Here is a 19203-nt window from a genome sequence, read left to right on the forward strand (position 1 = left end):
CTGGAAGCAGTTTACTGTACAAGCCGCTTTGGAGATAATTGAAGCGTATATTCTAGCTTTAGACCATGAACCCCTGAATGTGCCACACCTATTGGAAGACTGACAGGTCATCAGAAACTTCTCTGAATATCAGAAGTATCCATCGTCGAACACAAAAGCCTTTTGGGCTAATCAAGAACACCTTGGTTGATTTTCCTTTGGTTCAGAGAACCCTTTTTTTCTTATTTCCCCCCAGTTGTTTAATCTACGGAGGACCCAGCGTTCTCCCATTACAATTACTCAAGAAATCACAATTTGGGCTTTCCAATTCATAAAAGTGATTTGAAAATGAACACCCTCACATACGACGGGGGGTTAACCACACCATCCATTCTTACATCAACACTGTTGATCTTAAAATGCAAATTTAACATGTATTCAATGTGCTGAGAGTAATCAACCCTAAGCTGCTTATATTTGAGTCTAAGATACTCCATATCTCGTAAAAAAAACTACACAAGAATCATGGGAAATCAAGTTTTGTGAGATGACTTTATTGTAGTTTTGAAATCCAGTGACACTGACACGAAACAAATTCCCATCCCACCCTCCTGATCCCTCCCCCGTCAAGTCAAGTGTATGTGTGAGGGGGGATGGGAGGGGGTCAAGAGAGCCGTACCGTGACCCATTCGCTTCCTTAAATTAAAACATACAAAGGGCAACTGAACAGAGAAAGAGAATGCACTTTCTACAGACACAAACATGCATTCACAGGTCTGGGCAAAACAAAACAAAACAAAAACAAACAGCAACTCCTCATGTACTCCAGACAAAACAAATTCACTTTTAAAAAGTCAAGTAAATTTCTCTGTGTGGTCCTCAGATCAACTGCAAAGATATTTCATGCTTCATCTTCAGGAAAAAAGGGGGTAGAGGGTAGAGAAACACTAAAACAAAAAAAAAAAAAAACAACTACAAATTACCAAAGAAATCTGCTTAAATATGGAAAGTGGAAGTTGTTCACTTCAAGTTTTGTGTTTTTTGTGTGTTTTTTTAAAAGTTTTTCTTATTTATTTAATCATTTGATACACTGTGCACTAAAAAAGTTCAGCTCATCTAAAAAGTACAGCTACCCAAATTTCCTCATATTCCCCTCCCCTTGTGTGTGCCCGCCCCCTGCTGTCCATTCTGCTAAATCAAATATAAGACCCTGGTGGGAGGCACTGAGGGGGCAGGGATGTTGGTCCTTTTTTGGTCGTGGCTCAGTCCTCTTCGCTGCCACTAGCCGAACGCTCCTGTAACACATGGATAAGAGTAAAACAGGGATCAGTGCCATGGGGATCAGTCCCACAGGGATCAGTGCCACAGTGATCAGTTTTATGCAACTAGCATACGTTGCCTAGTCATTGGCATAATTTTATAAACAGCCATATTCACCAGTGGCTGACTTCTAGGTAAAGTTTCAGAGCACACAAAAGCCTTTCACCAGAAATGTCAAATGAAATAATAGATTGGTTCCAAAGTGCACAATAAAGAATGAAGCTGGAGGTCTGCTGCTTTGGTCTTTCTTCGCTGGTACTCAGTATTAACCAATCAGAGCAGTTTATTACACAGCTAACTCACTTCACTTGGTTACATGGATCTGAACTGGCTATGAATTTTAAAGTTGGGGGAAAAAAAACCATTCAGATCTAGCAGCTCTCCTGCTCTGAGGCTGCTGACCCCTAGCGTGAAGTATAAAATAGAGTAAATGGCGCCCCCTGGTGCCTCACCTCCTCCTGCTCATCCTCGCTGTCGTCGTCGCTCACCACTGGTTTGGCCCTGGAGCCGCGACCCATCCTGCGCCGGCCCTTCGCCCTCTCCAGCCCCTTCTCCTTCCGGCCCAGCTTGATCTTTACCTTCACCGAGCGGGCTGTGGGCACAGGGGCAGGGTCACAACACTCACTAACACACAGGCCGAAACAGGTCCCGCCCAGGCCCAAAACTGCCCAGGCCCAAAACTGGTCCCCCCCACAGGCCCAAAACTGGTCCCCCCCACAGGCCCAAAACTGGTCCCCCCCACAGGCCCAAAACTGGTCCCCCCCACAGGCCCAAAACTGGTCCCTCCCACAGGCCCAAAACTGGTCCCCCACAGGCCCAAAACTGGTCCCGCACAGGCCCATAACTGGTCCCACCCAGGCCCAAAACTGGTCCCGCACAGGTCAAAACTGGTCCCGCACAGGTCAAAACTGGTCCCGGTTTTTCCCAGCATGAATGCAATAAGTGCTCCAGTTCCTGGTACTGTTAAACCATACCAACTGATCTGACACCAGGCCTACTCTAGTCATCTATGGGTCGGCAAGCCAGTTTGAAGCAGTCACACACACGCAGGTGTCATTCACGGCAGAACCAGTCTGATCCGCCTCAGTCCAGTTTACGGCAACCAAGCGGTTTTTTGTTCTCATTCCATCTGGAAAAGCGCCGTGACAACCCAATAGCAAATGGCACCACTTCAAAATAAAGATTAACTGCACTCACACTCTGACTCAGAACCCTCGTCAGCCTCCTCTTCCTCTTCCTCGCTGTCATCGCCCTCGGTGTCCTCCTCCTTTTCGATCTTCTGCCGCACGCTGGTGAAGACCGACTGCAGCACGATGGAGTCCTCATAGATCTGAGAGGAGAAAAACGTTATGTCTTTAAATCCAGTTCCTGTTACCTTTCTCCCAAATTTATTTATTATTATTATTATTATTATTATTATTATTATTATTATTATTAATAACAATTTACATCTTCATTTTACAGAGAGGGAGGGAAAGAAGGGGTGTTTGAAATGATTCATTCTAAAATCCTTTGGCAGCACTGAAAACCTGTCAAGCCAATAAAGCCAATGTGTGAATCGGTGAATCTGAGTCCTCACCAGAGAGCCCTCCAGGTTGAAGGTCTGCGCGTTCTGGCACAGCAGCATGACGTCCTTCTCCAGGTCGTTCAGACTGCGGTACTTGTGGCTCCGGATTCGCTCCTGCGCGAGAGGAAGAGGGCCAGCTTGTCATTCACATTCAACACCCCGCCCCGGCACCCTCAAACCTGCAGCCCTACCGTGCAAACGCCTGCTGTAAGTGAAGACCAAGCTTCGTTTCCCCATGACAAACACCCCGAGCTTTCATTGCACATGGTTACCTGAATATTTTTTTTGTCAGGGGTACAGAAACCAAAATGTCTCGGATTGTGAGCAGAGGTCTACGCACGGCACCATAAGAAGCGAGTCCACACAGTAAAAAATAAACACCGGAACGGAGATACGAATGCGCTCGGTACCTTGATCTTGCGGAAGTCGACGGGCTTGCGGATGAGCTCGTAGTACTCGGGCAGCTCCTTGCGGGACGGCAGCTGGATGAAGACCTCGCTCAGCTGCCTCCCGTTGTTGCTGTAGGACCGGGAGGAGGAGGAGGAGCTACCTTAGGCTACGGCGCCAAGTGATGATGTCACACCGGACGCTCTTGCGCGCGCACGCACGCACGCACGCACGCACGCACGCACGCACGCACGCACGCACGCACGCACACACGCACACACGCACACACCAGTTCTCAAGCAGTTTCCTCACCCGTCCCTGTACTTGATGACGGCATCGACGGTCTTCCTCATCTTCTTGGTGAGGGCGGGGGGGTTGGGGGAGAGCTTCTCCGCGGGGGGGCGCCCGCGCTTCTTCTGCTTCTTGGCGGCGTCCTCGTCCTTCTCCCGCGGGCGGGGCGTGGAGGCGCTGGGCGGGGCCGGGCCGGGCAGGTCCAGGTCGCGGTCGCGCTTGCGCTTGCGCGTGGTCTTCTTGTGCCGCACCTCCTCCTCGATCTCCTCCAGCGTGCCCTCCTCTATCGCCTGTCACCACACAGACCGGTGAGGGGCGGAGCACCTAATCCCAATCCCCGCCCCGTCCTTAGCCCCCCCCCCTCCTAGTTCCCTGGTTCCGAGGACACACTGCACTTTCCAGGGAATGGCAGTCTTTCAAATCCAAATCCTCCAAATCCTCCAAATCCAAAATCTTTTCAAATCCAAAACACTTATTCCCACATCCTACACAAATTAAACATGCGTTAAAACCAAATATCAACAGCAAATCACACCAATCACATTGACTACACAGATATTCAGCACTGTGTGCTGCCCACATTAGTGCTACCTTACCAAATGGAATTGGTCAAAGACAGTGCATCAATGACAAAGACCCTTAACAACCCCTGCAGAGAGCCTCATATTTCTAGCATTCCCTACTGGAATCTCAAGGACATTGAAGCACACAGGACAGAAAAGTACAACTGAATATCAGGTCAGTATCAGTGGTTGACAACCACAACAGACAACCCCACTCCCCAAAATCCAGGTTCTCTAGTCTATCCAGATGGCCGGCTCTGGATTCTTCACATACAATTCTGCGGCTCAGACTGCCTCTCGACAGTCTGAGCCGAAACTAGCACAAACTAGCACCACACCAGAAACTATGGTTACCAGGTGGAACTTTACCTAGAGTACAGCACATGGAAGGAACTGCAGGACCCGACCATCTGGTTGCCATAGAGAATCTGTGCCCTGTGCCCCCCCTCCAGGCGACCCCTGACCTTGAGCCACTGCTTCTCCGTGAGCGAGTCGCTGTAGTCCACCTCCTTGCGCTGTCGGGAGCCGCGGCCGAACATCTTCTCCTCCTCCTCCTCGCAGGTGAGCCGCTCCACCTCGGCGTCGTCCTTCATGATCCAGCCGGGCAGCTCGTCCTCCTCCATCAGCCGCGGCCGGCGCTTGGGGTTCCGGGCCTCCTCCCGCCGCCGGTCCAGGTCCATCCGCTGCAGAGGCGCGGAGCGAGGGAGAGGTTCACTTCCCATTATTGTTCTTCCTCCATTCTATTTTTATTCCATATTTAATACACTTACAGCCTTTTATCACGATTGACATGTACTTTCTTTTTATTGGCACTCGTGTATGAAAGGGTTTTAATACTTAAATACTCGAAGGGGAGAGAAAGACACAGACACACACTCACACTCACACTCACACAGACATACAGACGTAGGAAATACTGACCATGAAGTGGTCAAACTCCTCCTCACTTCTGGCGATCATCTGGTTCACAGTCTCGTCATCCGGCACCTCGTCCTCCTCCTAGAAACGGACAGAGAGAAATGGAAGGAAGGAGAGAGGGAAGGAGGGGGGGGGGGAGAGAAAGAGGGAAACAAGGAGAGACGGTCAGACCACAGCGTATGGCGACGGACAGTCTCAGGGAGCTACAACAAGGCTGCCAGTCTGGTCATTTATTATAGCTGCCTATGAACATTATCAGATAAGCATTGTAAGTACAATGCTTACAAGTGCAAAAATACAATAGTGTGCATAACAGTGGATATTTTGTAAGAGTGAGCAAAAAGCGGTTGATAGGGAAACTGAACCACTGAGAGGGAGAGAAAGAGAGGGAGACTGAGGGAGAAAGAGAGCGAGAGAGGGGTGAAAGAAAGGGACGGCAGGACAGAGGATGCGGGAGGGAAGCGGGGGGCGGGCGTGTCCGGCTCCTTACCTCGTCCTGCTCCTCGTGCTCCAGGATGGCCTGCAGGAAGGCGCGGCGCTCGTGGCTGGAGGACTTCTGGTCGAACATGCCGGCCTGGATCACCTTCTGGTCCACGTTCAGCTTGTACTTGGCGGCGGCCAGGATCTTCTCCTCCACGCTGTTGACGGTGCAGAGGCGCAGGACGCGCACCTCGTTCTGCTGCCCGATTCGGTGGGCCCTGTCCTGGGCCTGCAGGTCCTGGGGGGGGGGGGGGGGGGGGCATAGGGGGGTTGGGTGAGGAGTAGCTTTTCTTGGGACAGACGGCATCAACTGTGGAGGGTGTAGGAGAGGGTTTAAAGACCTGATCAGGAAGGAGGGGGGCGAGGCGATTGGGATGTGACAGAAACTGCCAGGGGTGTAGGGACTGGAATAAGGGCCAATGATTCGGGGTGAGTGGGGGGGGTGTGGCAAGGTGCTATGGGACAGAATGGGGACTGCCAGGGGCACAGACCACGTTAGAGGGACCACGGTATCCTGCTGAAGGTTTACTTTATTTTTTGGGGAGGGGATGGAGTTGCGAGCGGGCAAACCCAGAAAGCACCGAGGCTGGAAATAAATGTAGGGGTAAGGGTGCCTTTTAGGGGTTCGGAAAAGGGGGAGGAATGAAATGGTTGCGGCTGGTATCGGACACGATGGAACGAGGGTTTGGGGCCGTACCTGTTGTGTGTGTGTGTGTGTGCGTGCGTGCGTGTGTGCGTGTGTGCGTGCGCATACACTAATGAGTAATCTGGGGGAGGGTGGAGCAGGTAGGCGGGGCCGTACCTGGTGGGGGTTCCAGTCACTGTCGAAGATGACCACGGTGTCGGCGGACTGCAGGTTGAGGCCCAGCCCCCCCGCCCGGGTGCTCAGGATGAAGATGAAGTACTGAGACGCGGGGTCGTTAAAGGTCTTCAGCAGCATGCCTCGGTCATCAGCCTTCGTAGTACCTGGGGAGGGGGAGAGAGAGAGAGAGAGAGAGTCTTTTACTGTGAGAAATGGTACATAAGGAGCCAGGATTCTAGACTCGGAGGGCTGCAGGTTTTGAATCCCCAATGGGGGCTAAACGCTGGCATTAAGGCGTTTAATATGAATCAGCTTCTGTAAATTTGCGGCTGTGGAAACCGATAATGGAATGGGCCCTGGATAAGGCCTTCTGCAAAGCAAAGGAATGCTGTGGTGTGGATTAAAAAAAACCCACATTTACTCACTGTGACCACAAGATCACTCGCAGGGTTAACAGAAGCAGGTCAACCGACATGGAGATTAAATGAATCCCCAAGTCGACGCACTTGGTTTAATAAAAGGAAGCCTAATTGCCAATTTCAGTCAAAATGAATCCCAACTGAAAAGTTTAGCCTAGACGAATCCCAGCTGAATCTCACAGTCTAAGTGAATCCCAGCTCAATCTTTCAGTTAAAGCGTGCTGGCGCCTTAAAGTGAGCCCTCACCATCCAGGCGCAGGTACTGGAAGTTCCGGAAGGCGAAGTAGTCCTCCATGATGGTCATGAGCGTGGTCATCTGGCAGAAGAGCAGCACCTTGTGGTTGGTGGCCCGCAGCTTGGGCAGGATGCGGTCCAGCAGCTCAAACTTCCCAGAGGCGCGGTACAGGTCGGGCCTGGAAACAGGCGTGCGGGGTTAGCCTCAGGTCACAGGTCGAGGGTCAGCTTTAACCACAGATACGGGGTACGTAGCTCTGTATTCTTAACTCTAAAAGTTCAGTCTCTACTAATGCTAATCTCAAAGCATGCATTTGATGAATCTTGAAATAAGATACACTTTATTGAACCCCGTGGGGTAATTTGTCCTCTGCATTTGACCCATCCTTAGTTACTTAGGAGCAGTGGGCAGCTGCCTCTCTTGTGCTGCGCCCAGGGACCAAACTCCAGCTCTGAGGCCAGTGCCTTGGTCAAGGGCACCCGCAGGAGCGCACCTAACCTAACATTCATTCAAGAACGTGATCAAGCACGATAGCATAGCACTGGAAACTCCCGTCACTGACCACAATTTCCTGTGGTTAAGAAGCGAGTAGGACGGAAGGAACACTGGAGTTAAATATCTGGTGAGTCTAAAGAATCTGTACTTGTACTCACCCTTGAACGATCCCGTTTGTGAATCCCAAGTGCTCGGAGAAGGATTCCTGGGAAAGACAAAATTTCCAGAAACAAGTGTTGATTCTACATGCACTTTCTTTGGTGGCACTTTGAAAGGACAGAATTAGCTTGCGCTACCTTCAATTGCGCTGCGTTAGCTTGTTGTGCTATATCAGTTATTATGTGGCACTGTGCTGGAGTACCTCGATGTGCTGGAACATGTAGGGATGGTTGCAGATCTTCCTCAGCTGCATGATCGTGTTCATCAGGGTCTTGGTACCTCCCTTACCCTGAAACAAAAACGCATACATACCGTATATAACACACACAACACGCCTCACATGCGCACACAGGCTAGAGCATTACACATCTATTCACATAATGTCAAAACACAAGCCACCCCTCCTCACGCACACAAACGTACAAACACAAACACACGAAAACAGACCAGGGCATTACGCACTGACTCGCACACGGTCGTGCGCACAGGCTCGAAACCACACGCGCTCCTCACCTTCTTGTCTTTCTCGGAGCCGTCGGTGAGCAGGACGCCCTTGGCCTGCATGTGTCTGTACAGAACCCTCTGCAAGGCGGACATGTCACACTTGATGACGTACTCCACCTGCAGGACACAGGAGAGAGGCCCCGCCTTCAGCACCGAGTGTGCACCACCCAGAGCAGTGTGCACCACCCAGAGCAGTGTGCACCACACAGAGCAGTGTGCACCACACAGAGCAGTGTGGACCACACAGAGCAGTGTGCACCACACAGAGCAGTGTGGACCAGACAGAGCAGTGTGGACCAGACAGAGCAGTGTGCACCACACAGAGCAGTGTGCACCACACAGAGCAGTGTGCGTACCCAACACAGGGACAGTGTGTGTTTGTGTAGAGGGTTGTGTGCACGCGTGTGTAATATATAGGGCGAACATATATTAAATTTACAAAAAGAGGGCAGGGGCGGGTGGGCGTTATGAACATAATACCCGGCTATTTGTTTATATACGGTCTACAGAATGAGAAGAAACTAACCGGACATACGTAAAATTTAGAGATCCTGCCTGGACAAATATTTTTGGTCCCTAAAAGGAGACATGTCCAGGAAAGATGACGTCTGGTCAGCCTAGTAATGTATGACTTTAAGTGATGTGGTGTGGTTGGTGTGTCGTGTGTGCGGTGTGGTGCGTGCGGTGCGTGTGGTACAGTATGTGTGGTACGGTGCGGTTCAGTGGGGTGTGTGTGGCGCATGTGGTGCAGTGTTGTGTGGTGTGGTGCATTGTGTGTGGTGTGGTGCAGTATGTGTGGTACGGTGCGGTTCGGTGTGGTGTGATGCGGTGTGTGTGGTCTGTGTGGCGCGTGTGGTGTGTGTGGTGTGTGTGGTGCGTGCGGTGCGTGTGGTGCAGTGTTGTGTGGTGTGGTGCATTGTGTGTGGTGCGGTGCAGTATGTGTGGTACGGTGCGGTTCGGTGTGGTGTGATGCGGTGTGTGTGGTCTGTGTGGCGCGTGTGGTGCAGTGATGTGTGGTGTGTGTGGTCTGTGTGGCGCGTGTGGTGTGTGTGGTGCGTGTGGTGCAGTGTTGTGTGGTGTGGTGCATTGTGTGTGGTGCGGTGCAGTATGTGTGGTACGGTGCGGTTCGGTGTGGTGTGATGCGGTGTGTGTGGTCTGTGTGGCGCGTGTGGTGTGTGTGGTGCGTCTGGTGCGTGTGGTGCAGTGTTGTGTGGTGTGGTGCATTGTGTGTGGTGCGGTGCAGTATGTGTGGTACGGTGCAGTTCGGTGTGGTGTGATGCGGTGTGTGTGGTCTGTGTGGCGCGTGTGGTGCAGTGATGTGTGGTGTGTGTGGTGTGTGTGGCGCGTGTGGTGCAGTGTTGTGTGGTGTGGTGCATTGTGTGTGGTGCGGTGCAGTATGTGTGGTACGGTGCGGTTCGGTGTGGTGTGTGTGGCGCGTGTGGTGCAGTGCTGTGTGGTGTGTGTGGTGTGTGCATGCGTGGACATGCGTCTTCCCCACCTTCTCGGGCAGCTGGGCCTCGACCTCCTTCTTGAGCCGGCGCAAGAGGAAGGGCCTGAGAACCTTGTGCAGACGCCTGATAATCAGAATGGTCTCCTCCTCGTTCAGATCCACCTGAGAGAGAGAGAGAGAGAGAGAGAGACGGGGGCGGGACAAGGAGAGAGAGATGGGAGACAGGGGGAGAGGAGAGGGAGAGAAACAGGGCAGAAGGAGAGAGCGAGACAGGGAAGAAGAGATGGGGGAGAGGAGAGGGGGAGAGAAAAGGGGGAGAGGAGAAAGAGGGAGGGAAAGAGGGAAAGAAGAAGAGAGAGGGGGGAAAGCGAGGGAGAGGGAGGGATGTAGAGAGAGGGAGAGCAAGGGGCAGGTGAGGAGAGAGGTAGAGAGGAAAAGCAAGGGGCAAGTGAGGTAGAGAGGGGAAGCGGGATGGATAGTGTGAGAAGAATGGGAGAGGGATGAAAAAAGAATGGGGGAGAGGGATGGGGACAGAGAGGGATGGAGAGACAAAGTGAGGAATGGGGAGAGGGAGACAAAAAGAAAAAAATATGTTTGTGTCATTGTAAAGCTTCTTGGGCAATATATTCAAATATCAGCCAAATTGCAAAAAACGTTCAAGAGAGAAAATAAGGGGATAGGGAAGTGATGGAAAACCAGCAAAAAACAAAATATTAAATACCCAATTCATCGTTGTCCCGTGCCTGTTTTAATACAAGTGTCCTTTTTCCCAGTTTGATTTGTCATGTCTCATTTCAAAAGTTGCTTTAGTTTAGTGTGTGCTTGTCCTGCCAGGAAAAGCCTACATGACTGAGTTTGAGAGGAGAGTGAAGAAACCATGAGTGACAGGAATTGAAAGAGACAAAAGAGTTAGGGAAGACAGAAAGGAGGGGAAAGAGAGAGAGGTGCGAGAGGCAGGAAAAAAGGAAGGAAAAAGGGAAAAAAAGGACAGGAGAAAGGAGATTGACAGGGAGCAGAGCCTTTGAGCACCCTGTCACAGGGCCCGCCCCCTGGCTCCACTCCGATTGGCTGCTCACTACCTTCTCTCCAGTCATGGCGAATGGGGCGTTGAACCACTGCTCGAAGGTGTTGCAGCTCTTGAAGATGGTGGGCAGCAGGAAGTTGAGCAGGGCCCAGAGCTCGGGCAGCTTGTTCTGCAGGGGCGTCCCGGTCAGTAGGAGGCGCCGTGGAGCCAGGTAGTGCGTGTTGAGCACCTGCGTCAGCTTGCAGTGGTGATTCTTCATGCGGTGGCCCTCGTCCACGATCATGTACTTCCAACGGATCTGGAAGGGTGAGGGTCAGACTTAGGTTTACTCCCAGAAGATGCTGTACATGTGGTTAGTGTGCTCATGCAGACGTGTGCATGCGTGTGTGGTGCGTGAGTAAGAATGCATATAAGTGGGTATGACAAGTGTGACTTTATAGAAGAGGCTTGGCCAGTTTCTGTAATTGAATGTGTGTGTGTGTGTGTGTGTGTGTGTATGAGCCTGTATGTGTGCGTATATCCGTACCTTGGCCAGTATATGCTTGTCCTTGATGATGTACTCGTAGGTGGTGAGCAGCACGTTGAATTTTCCATTGCGCAGCTGAGGCAAAAAGGCTCGTCGAGCAGCAGGAGATCCCTGTGTGGAGAGAAACCTCACGATTACACACTTATGGACACACACACACACACACACACACACACACACACACACACACACACACACACACACACACACACACACTACCGAGTGGTAATGGCCCACAACAGTAAAGTCTCATATTAGAAGCAGTCTACCCGATTCACGTCTCATCAGAGACACACACATCGCAGTCACACTCAAATGGTACAAAAACCTCCAGTGCCACACATTGGGCCTCTCTCTACAGAACATCCTCACCTTGTAAGACACCTTCACCACAGACGGTGCCCACTTGTCAAACTCGTACACCCAGTTGGAGAGCGTTCTGTAGACAAAAAAAGAAGATCCATTGACACAGGTGGTCATGTCTCCCAATCCGTGCCCCTCCAAGGACATTCATTACAGGAATCATAAAGCTTGGAGCCTGTGGCGGAGATGCACGTCTCTCTGCGAGCCAGATTAGCCAGGACCAGTCAGGTCCACTGGAATTCTGATGCAATTCTCTTAGTGGTAATGGACTTACTGGGACTATAATCGCTGAGACTTTAAATGTGCAGTTTTGACACTTCCTGTCAGCTTTTCTCATAAGTAAAACCATTCAGCCGAGTACCTGTTTGAGTGCAGTGAATCTCAGGGGTGGGTACATCCATGTGTGTGTGCCCATTCTATGCTGGGTAAATGGATGCATGTGTGCGTGTGTGTGTGTGTGTGTGTGCGTGTTTCAGGCTCTGGCTCACGAGAGGGGCACGATGATGAGGAAGGGTCCGTTGATGCGCTTGTACTCCATGAGGTAGGTGATGAGGGCGATGGTCTGGATGGTCTTCCCCAGACCCATCTCGTCCGCCAGGATCCCGTTCAGGTTGTTGTTGTACAGAGACACCAGCCACTCCAGGCCCTTAATCTGAGACCGGGGGGGGGAGACGACGAAAGGGGAAGAAAGAAAAAGCGAAGAAGGAAAACGACAAGAAAAAAAAGAGAGAGAGGAAAAAGGTAAACGGAGACAGAGAAGAGAGAGTAGAGAATTTAGAGAGTAGAGACGATTTTGGGCTCAGCCATTTTTAAAGCATAAGGTAACAGGACTAGAGCAGTAGGAACACGAAAAGCCAGCAGTTAAATCCAAATTTAAAATTTTGTCGAGTTTCTTGTGGATAAATGAGGGTTTTGGATCTCTGGACTCAATGGCAAGCATCTCAGTGTCCGGATTTTACCTGGTACTGCTTGAGCTGCCCGTTGATGAGCAGAGAAGACTGCTTGTCCACCCTCTCGGTGACGGCGTGGGCCACCGCGTAGTACGACTGCAGCCCGCGGGCGAAGGCCGCGCTGCCATACTCATCGTCGACGTCCTGCTTGGCATTTCTGCAGAGAGACGCCAGAGAATTAGCCTTTCAGTGCAGGCTGCTCTGCCTCTGAACAAACAAAACAAGGACAAAACAAGCCAGTGTGCCACTCTGCGAGGAAACAAAACCCAGGGGAACCTTATGGTTGGCCACTCCAAGCGAAACCCATTCACATCTCACTTAATGTTCCCCCCTGCGGGAGGCTGCCGGACGGCTCATCCTGGTAAACCCCTGGAATCGGACCCATTATTGGCTGGAGTAGGAGAAGTGTGTACCGGAGGGGGAGGGGCACTCAGACACAACTGGCCACCACCCTTTTCCAAGCTCCACTTCCTATTGGCTCCGGCGTCACTCACTCAATGATGTGAAGCGCGTCCACCTCCGACACATCCTCGCTGTCCGGGTCCGGAATTTTCTTCTTCTCCTCCACAGGAGCCTGCGAAGTCTGGGGCTCCTCCTCTTCCTCCTGTGAGGGGGGGAGCCAAGGGGGCCAAGGAATAAATACCCAGTCAAAGCACGTACACACAAAAAAACAGCCTACATCTAATTTCATCCATGCACATCCTCATTTTCTGATGGTCATAAAAATGCAAGCTTCACAATATTACATACGAGAGTATTAAGCACTGCACAACACTAACAAGCATGCTATAGTTTCATACTGCCAAGTGAAATATGAAATCCACCGAACGACTGAACTTGCAACTGAATTAGCTAAATATTTTAAAACTCCTGAAGCATAAAAATCAGTTGATTTAGATGCACAGGATCCCCATCTACTTGTCTCTGAGATTTTGAATAAGCATTACTTGTCTGAGAACATGAATAATGAGTTGAGCAATTTAGCCAGTCTGTAGGGGGGGAAGGGGTGAACGGGTTCCTTTCAGTTTAAAGAAACAGTGACCTACTTTCAGAGCTAGTGCATTACGCATCTATACACACAATGTCAAAACACAAGCCACCCCACCTGACACACATACACTCACAAAAGCAGCCCTGGTGGTGGTGCCCCCTGGTGGAGAGAGGGGGTAGAACAGAAGGGAAAACAGAGAAAAGGGGAGAAAAGAAAAGCAAGGAGGGGAAGAATGAGAGAGAGCACCAGAGAAAGAGGAAGCGAGACAGACAGGGAGAGCCAGCGAGAGAGCAGAAGAGGAAGGGAGACAGGGAGAGGGAGGTGCTGCAGGGGTCTTACCGAGTTTATAAGGAATGACTCACATACCTCCTCCTCCTCAGACCCACTGTCCTCACTATCAGACCTGGGGGCAACTTCGTACCTGCAGGGGGCGGTAGAGAGCAAGATGTCAGCCATACCAAAAACCTGGAGCACAAAGAGCTCTCCCCAGCAGCATGGCTAAACATGACTTTCAACTTCTCACCAAACTCTGTGATTCACTCTAGAACATTCTTTACTCCTTCTTCAACACTCAACAGCCATCATCCTGAGAGCACATTTCGTTTCTTATCTATGCTGCAGTTACATAACATGGAGTATGTTGTAAATTTCTCTGGAAAAGAGTGTCTGCAACAAAGATAAATGATATAAATATTTACACACATAGCTCTGCATCCTGAAAAATTAAAAACAAAATGACAGGCTAGCACATCCTAATCTATGGCTCAGATCAGGGAACAGGTTTAAAAGTTCCACAGATTTGCAGATTTCTGAATTTCGGATGAAAGGGGGAGGGGGCACAATCCACAAAGTGCTTCTTAGAAAACTTATTGGCTTGGTTATGGTTAATCAATCACACAAACAGGGTTTGTTGATAAATCTCGTAATTGATGCCGGTGAACTCTGAAGCACAGAAACCACCACATCTCATTTCGCCAGAGACGGAGGATTCTGGAAGGAGAGGGGTCTCACCCTGGGTTCACCTCCAGCCAGGCCTCCAGCTGCCCCGCCCGGGGCGCGTCCATGCCCGTCAGGATTTTGCCGCTGTCGATGTGGATGACCTTAACCGGCAGGTCACTCATCTGGCTGGTCTCATCCAGGGGCTGTGGGGGGGGTGGGACAAAGGGAGCTGCAGCTCTGATCTCTTTCCCATTGGCTCACAGTCAGTGTTTGACAGCGATCTCAGCGATTCTGCTTTCGCCTCATGACAAACAGACCAGTGTGTGTGTGGGGGGGGGGGTCAGTTCCATTTCTGTTAGTTAAATTACAGGAAATTAATTGAAATTCAAATAGTTAATGGGAAAAATTCCCAAAATGTCAGAATTATTTTCCAGCTAATAGAATTTCAAGGGTGATACCGTGGCAACACTCACCTCTCCGTCAGGCCCCAGGGTGGGGGTCTGTCCCTCTGCATTCTCCAGCTTCTGCAGAGACAGAGGAGGAGAGTCCATCACACACACACACACGTGCACACACACACAAGTAAAGCGTGCAATTCTCCCATTGCAACTGGTTATTTTACATTCATTTAGAGAGCACTTATCCAGACAGAGTGACTTACAATGCAACATCTTCTCACTCAGTCACCCTCTCTTACTTTCTCACTACTACACCTTGTCACTCATTCACTTTTCTACTTTCTCACAAGTCTACCTCCTCTCACTCACTATACTCACCCACTCCCTCCCTCTCTCTCTCCACATTCCCACAGCTCCTCACCTTCTTTTTCTTCTTCTTCTTCTTCTCCTTGAGGGCCTGCACAGCCTTGTGGGCGCGCACCAGCTCAGTCAGGCTGGCCACGTACTCGTCCGTCTGCTGCAGCAGGTAGGCCAGCCGCTTGTCCTTCTTCTGATCGATCAGCTTCCTGTAGCCCTCCTCATCCTCAGCCTGCGGGGAGACGCACGCAGGTGTTACCGTGTGTGTGTGTGTGTGTGTGTATGTGTGAGTCAGTGTGTGTGTGTGTGTGTGTGTGTCTGTGTGTGCGTGTGTGTGTGTGTGTGTGTGTGTGTGTGAGACACTGAACATCGCGTGTCCTTGAGCGCGTGCGGCGTGCTTCCTCTTCTCCGTACCATCAGCCTCCTCATTCGCTCCTTCTCGATGCGCTCGTTCTCCTTCTTCTGCTCGCGCTCAGTGTTGGCGTGGTAGGTGGCCACAGCTTTGGTCAGCTTCTGGATCTTCCCGGTGATGGAGCGGTGGTACTCCTTAAAGTCCTTGGCATGCTGTAGGATGCTGTTGAGGTACTCCTTCAAAACAGAGAAAAAACAGCTCTGTGGTCAGCACAGGAGAACATGACCAATTGTGACTGAGTGGACAACCCCTAAAATCATATTTCTTTCCTGCTAGAAAAAACTGTCCGGGCTCCACCCCCTCCTGCTGAGCACGCCAACCAACCAAACAAACCAAACCAAACCTCTTTGTCCTGTATACCATCATTTACCGCTGACATCATTTACAATTTAAAGATGGCACACAGGGTTTCACCCTCAGCTTAGTGTTACAGAAGCTTCCAGAACACCAGGACTCCAGCAGGGCGTGGGCCGGGGGCCTGCGGGGGACAGGCGGGGGGGGGGGGGGGCACCTGGTGTTTCTGGCGGCGCTTGCGCTCCTGCTCGATCTTCTGCTGCTTCTCCAGCTTCTCGGTGATGCGCGCCTCGCGGAGCGACTGCCGCTTGCTGCGCTTGTAGGCCTTGGCGTTGAGCGCCGTCTCCAGCGCCGTGTCCCTGCGCATGCACACCACCACCTCCTGCCGCAGCTGCGCGCCAGAGAGAGAGAGAGAGAGAGTCACTCACCGCCGCCACGCCCGCTCCCGTCAGCTTTACTACACTCTGGGCACCATTTCTTTTGTCATGTCACCCATTCATTTCAATTGAATTTTGAGAGAGAGAGAGATTTATTATGTCTTTCGTTAATCGAATCAGATCAGCAAGTAGCAAACTATACGTAACATCCAATCGTCTCGTCGGAGCGTGGAATGCCCTTTTTATATTCCCAATAAACCACGCCCACTCCATCACTATGATTCCTTCATTTGATAGGGTCAATTATGCCAATATTGGATCAAATCTGAATACAAAATGAGACATGGGAAAGAGAGTCATGTTTATGTTTTCCATTAGGTGTGTGTGTGTGTGTGTGTGCGGCGCGCACACGTGTGTGGTACCTGTCTCTGGAAGTTGAGCAGTCTCAGGGCTTTCAGCTCAATGTTGGCTTTGGTCCTCAGGTCCCCAGGCAGCGAGCCCGGAAGGTTCTCCAGGTCCTGGATGCGGTGAGCGATGCGTGCCTGCAGTCTGCCGGGACAGAGGACAGGATGGTCGCTCGTCCCCACGTGCACACACACTTCAAGCCATTGCTCCAACGTGAACTGAGCATTTCATTAGCGAACAGGACACCTGTGGCCTCATCTGTGGTTTATGCATTTGTGTAGGAGACGAATATCTGCTCGGCAAATTGAGTATCTCGGGCCTCACTTGGACAAGGTTGAATATCTGCTTGCCTTATAGAGTATCTTTGGCAGGCCAGCAGAGCTGCGCATCTGCTCAGTTTATAGATTACCCACGGCGATAGAGCATTATTGGCCTCTGTAAAGAGCGGAATACCTGTTCAGTGTAGAGAAGGGGTCTGGGGTTCTAGTGAAGAGGGCTGTGTGGTTCGTAAACTTGTCCTGGAGGGCCTTCCAGCAGAGGATTCTGACCCATGATATTGCATATCTATAGATATTGAGCAGCTGTGGCCTCACCTGCAGAGCTGAATGAGTACTGGCTGTATAGAGCACCTTTAAGCTCACCTGTACTATAGTATCTTTAAGCTCACCTGCACTATAGTATCTTTAAGCTCACCTGTATAGAGAATCTTTAAGCTCACCTGCACTATAGTATCTTTAAGCTCACCTGTATAGAGAATCTTTAAGCTCACCTGTACTATAGCATCTTTCAGCTCACCTGTATAGAGCATCTTTTAGCTCGCCTGTACAATCGCTACTGGAGGGCGTGTAGAGCATCTTTAAGCTCACCTGTACAGAGCATCTTTAAGCTCACCTGTACTCGCGCTCCTGCAGGATCTCCACAGGGTCCAGGCCGCGCGGCTTCTGGACGGGCGTGATGCGGTTCTGCTTCTGGTGCAGCACCATGGACGGGGGCTGCGAGGGTTGCCCGGGCGACTGGGTCTGGGGGGGCATGACGGGGGAGGCAGCCGGGGGCACGGAGGGCGGGGCCGGGGAGGGGCGGCCCGAGGGCTGCGGGGGGATGAGCTTCTGGGGGGCGGCGGAGGGGGCGGCTGCGTTCACCATCGGCCCTGTCGCCAAGCGGTGGGGGACGGGAAAAACGTGACCGTGAAAACACGGCAAAAGACATCTCTCTCCAACAGAGGGAGACTCATTCAGAGTTATAATTTCATATTTTCACCTCTGTAAGTGCACACTAAAATGTCCAGGGTTGCCACTGACCATAGTGGACTCATATAAACTCCGTAAGAGTTGATATAACACTGAAAATTTAGCTGTGTAGCGGCAGTGGCAGCAACAGCAGCAGCAGTGCTGCTGCTTGGTTATGAATATTTTGACAATGCGACAACATGCTTACGTTATGTTCCTCTGCAGTCAGCACTTTCGATGCTTTGGCAGTGGGGTAGAGGGCACTGACTGACAGCATCTCAGCTCTCCCATCATTATACAGTCAGTCCACTGCAGTAATGCTGCTTCACCATTACAGACACGGGAGGAGGGTAGTCAAGCCATACCAACAGAGCCATGTTGAACCAAGGCTGCCCTGCACACACTCGGGTAACCCCTCCCACCCCACGACAGGACGGGATAGGGAGCCTCTCTCACCTTCTGGCCAGGCTTTTGGAGGTCCGTTGGGGGGCTGTCCCTGCATTCCCGGAGGCACTCCAGAAGGTCCAGGGGGAGGCATGTTGGGGCCAACTACTCCTGGATGGGGGAAAAAAAAAAAGTTTCACCAATTTAAGTAATCATAGTGTCCTTCTATGGAAGGCGACGTCTATCCTCACTGGTCTATATGGATGATTGGCAGGACAAGGCAGCTTGACCAGTGACCAGTGACCAGTGACCAGTGGCAGACTGAGGCTTTATGAAGCCTCAGTCTGCCATTGCTAAAAGTGAATGCTGAATCAAACAGACTCACTGCTAATAGACCAATGTTCACTCGCACTCAAGCAGGGAAATCATCACCACACATTCATGATCTCTAAAACAAAAGCATTTAAGAAACAATGCGCACAATTTGATCAGTGGCCTCAAGGTTACTGACCCTGACACTGTAATCTCATCCAGGACTGGGTCATTCAGTTTAGGAAAAGATTTAAAATTCAATTCATGAATTTGAAAAATGCCCAGACAATCCTTAGTTTATTGTAAGTTCTCCCACCCCCCCCCCAATAAATTAATTTACCAAATTAAAATCACGACACCCCCTCCCTCCAACTCTGGCCTCATCTCATGGTCATCATATGTCAAGCTTAAGGTCCCATTGCCCACCTGTCGTATAAACTGTACGCTGTTTGAACAGGTAAATGCAAACTCTGATTACTGGCCTCAAGGTCCATCACACAGATTTACAAACTGAGTGATTAGCAGACAATTTTATCCAGGCACATTTTAATACAACCCAATTCACACCGCTGGCTACCTTTACTGATGCGATTCAGCTGAAGCTCTTTGCTCAAGGGCACAGCGGTGCCGCACCTCGTACTGGAACCTCAGAGTTATGAGCCCCCTTCCCAAACAA

The 19203-nt window shown here is 50.9% G+C and overlaps 1 protein-coding gene across 3 annotated transcripts in view; it reads right to left on the reverse strand.

Moving 5' to 3' along the window:
• Positions 1-512: 512 nt before the first annotated feature.
• Positions 513-19203, reverse strand: part of smarca4a (SWI/SNF related, matrix associated, actin dependent regulator of chromatin, subfamily a, member 4a) — a 22875-nt gene continuing 4184 nt past the window's right edge. Inside the window, exons 4-33 of one of the 3 annotated variants that reach the window (XM_035397632.1) lie at positions 18288-18386; positions 17497-17752; positions 16623-16749; positions 16041-16214; positions 15532-15705; positions 15182-15349; positions 14836-14886; positions 14435-14565; positions 13790-13844; positions 12927-13036; positions 12442-12589; positions 11971-12134; positions 11492-11558; positions 11120-11230; positions 10649-10891; positions 9618-9731; positions 8129-8236; positions 7818-7904; positions 7615-7661; positions 6973-7139; positions 6308-6471; positions 5516-5743; positions 5029-5106; positions 4572-4790; positions 3566-3834; positions 3277-3385; positions 2879-2980; positions 2497-2629; positions 1752-1891; positions 513-1274 (exon numbers count right to left, since the gene is read on the reverse strand). In XM_035397632.1, coding sequence (XP_035253523.1) covers positions 1242-1274; positions 1752-1891; positions 2497-2629; positions 2879-2980; positions 3277-3385; positions 3566-3834; positions 4572-4790; positions 5029-5106; positions 5516-5743; positions 6308-6471; positions 6973-7139; positions 7615-7661; positions 7818-7904; positions 8129-8236; positions 9618-9731; positions 10649-10891; positions 11120-11230; positions 11492-11558; positions 11971-12134; positions 12442-12589; positions 12927-13036; positions 13790-13844; positions 14435-14565; positions 14836-14886; positions 15182-15349; positions 15532-15705; positions 16041-16214; positions 16623-16749; positions 17497-17752; positions 18288-18386 — 4076 coding nt within the window. In that variant the 3' untranslated portion in view covers positions 513-1241. Of the gene's footprint in view, positions 1275-1751; positions 1892-2496; positions 2630-2878; positions 2981-3276; positions 3386-3565; positions 3835-4571; positions 4791-5028; positions 5107-5515; positions 5744-6307; positions 6472-6972; positions 7140-7614; positions 7662-7817; positions 7905-8128; positions 8237-9617; positions 9732-10290; positions 10421-10648; positions 10892-11119; positions 11231-11491; positions 11559-11970; positions 12135-12441; positions 12590-12926; positions 13037-13762; positions 13845-14434; positions 14566-14835; positions 14887-15181; positions 15350-15531; positions 15706-16040; positions 16215-16622; positions 16750-17496; positions 17753-18287; positions 18387-19203 lie in introns of those variants that run through there. The other 2 variants (XM_035397631.1, XM_035397634.1) reach the window with 2 other exon arrangements.

This window comes from Anguilla anguilla, chromosome 17 (assembly GCF_013347855.1).
Source record: "Anguilla anguilla isolate fAngAng1 chromosome 17, fAngAng1.pri, whole genome shotgun sequence".
Taxonomy (NCBI): Eukaryota; Metazoa; Chordata; class Actinopteri; order Anguilliformes; family Anguillidae; genus Anguilla; species Anguilla anguilla.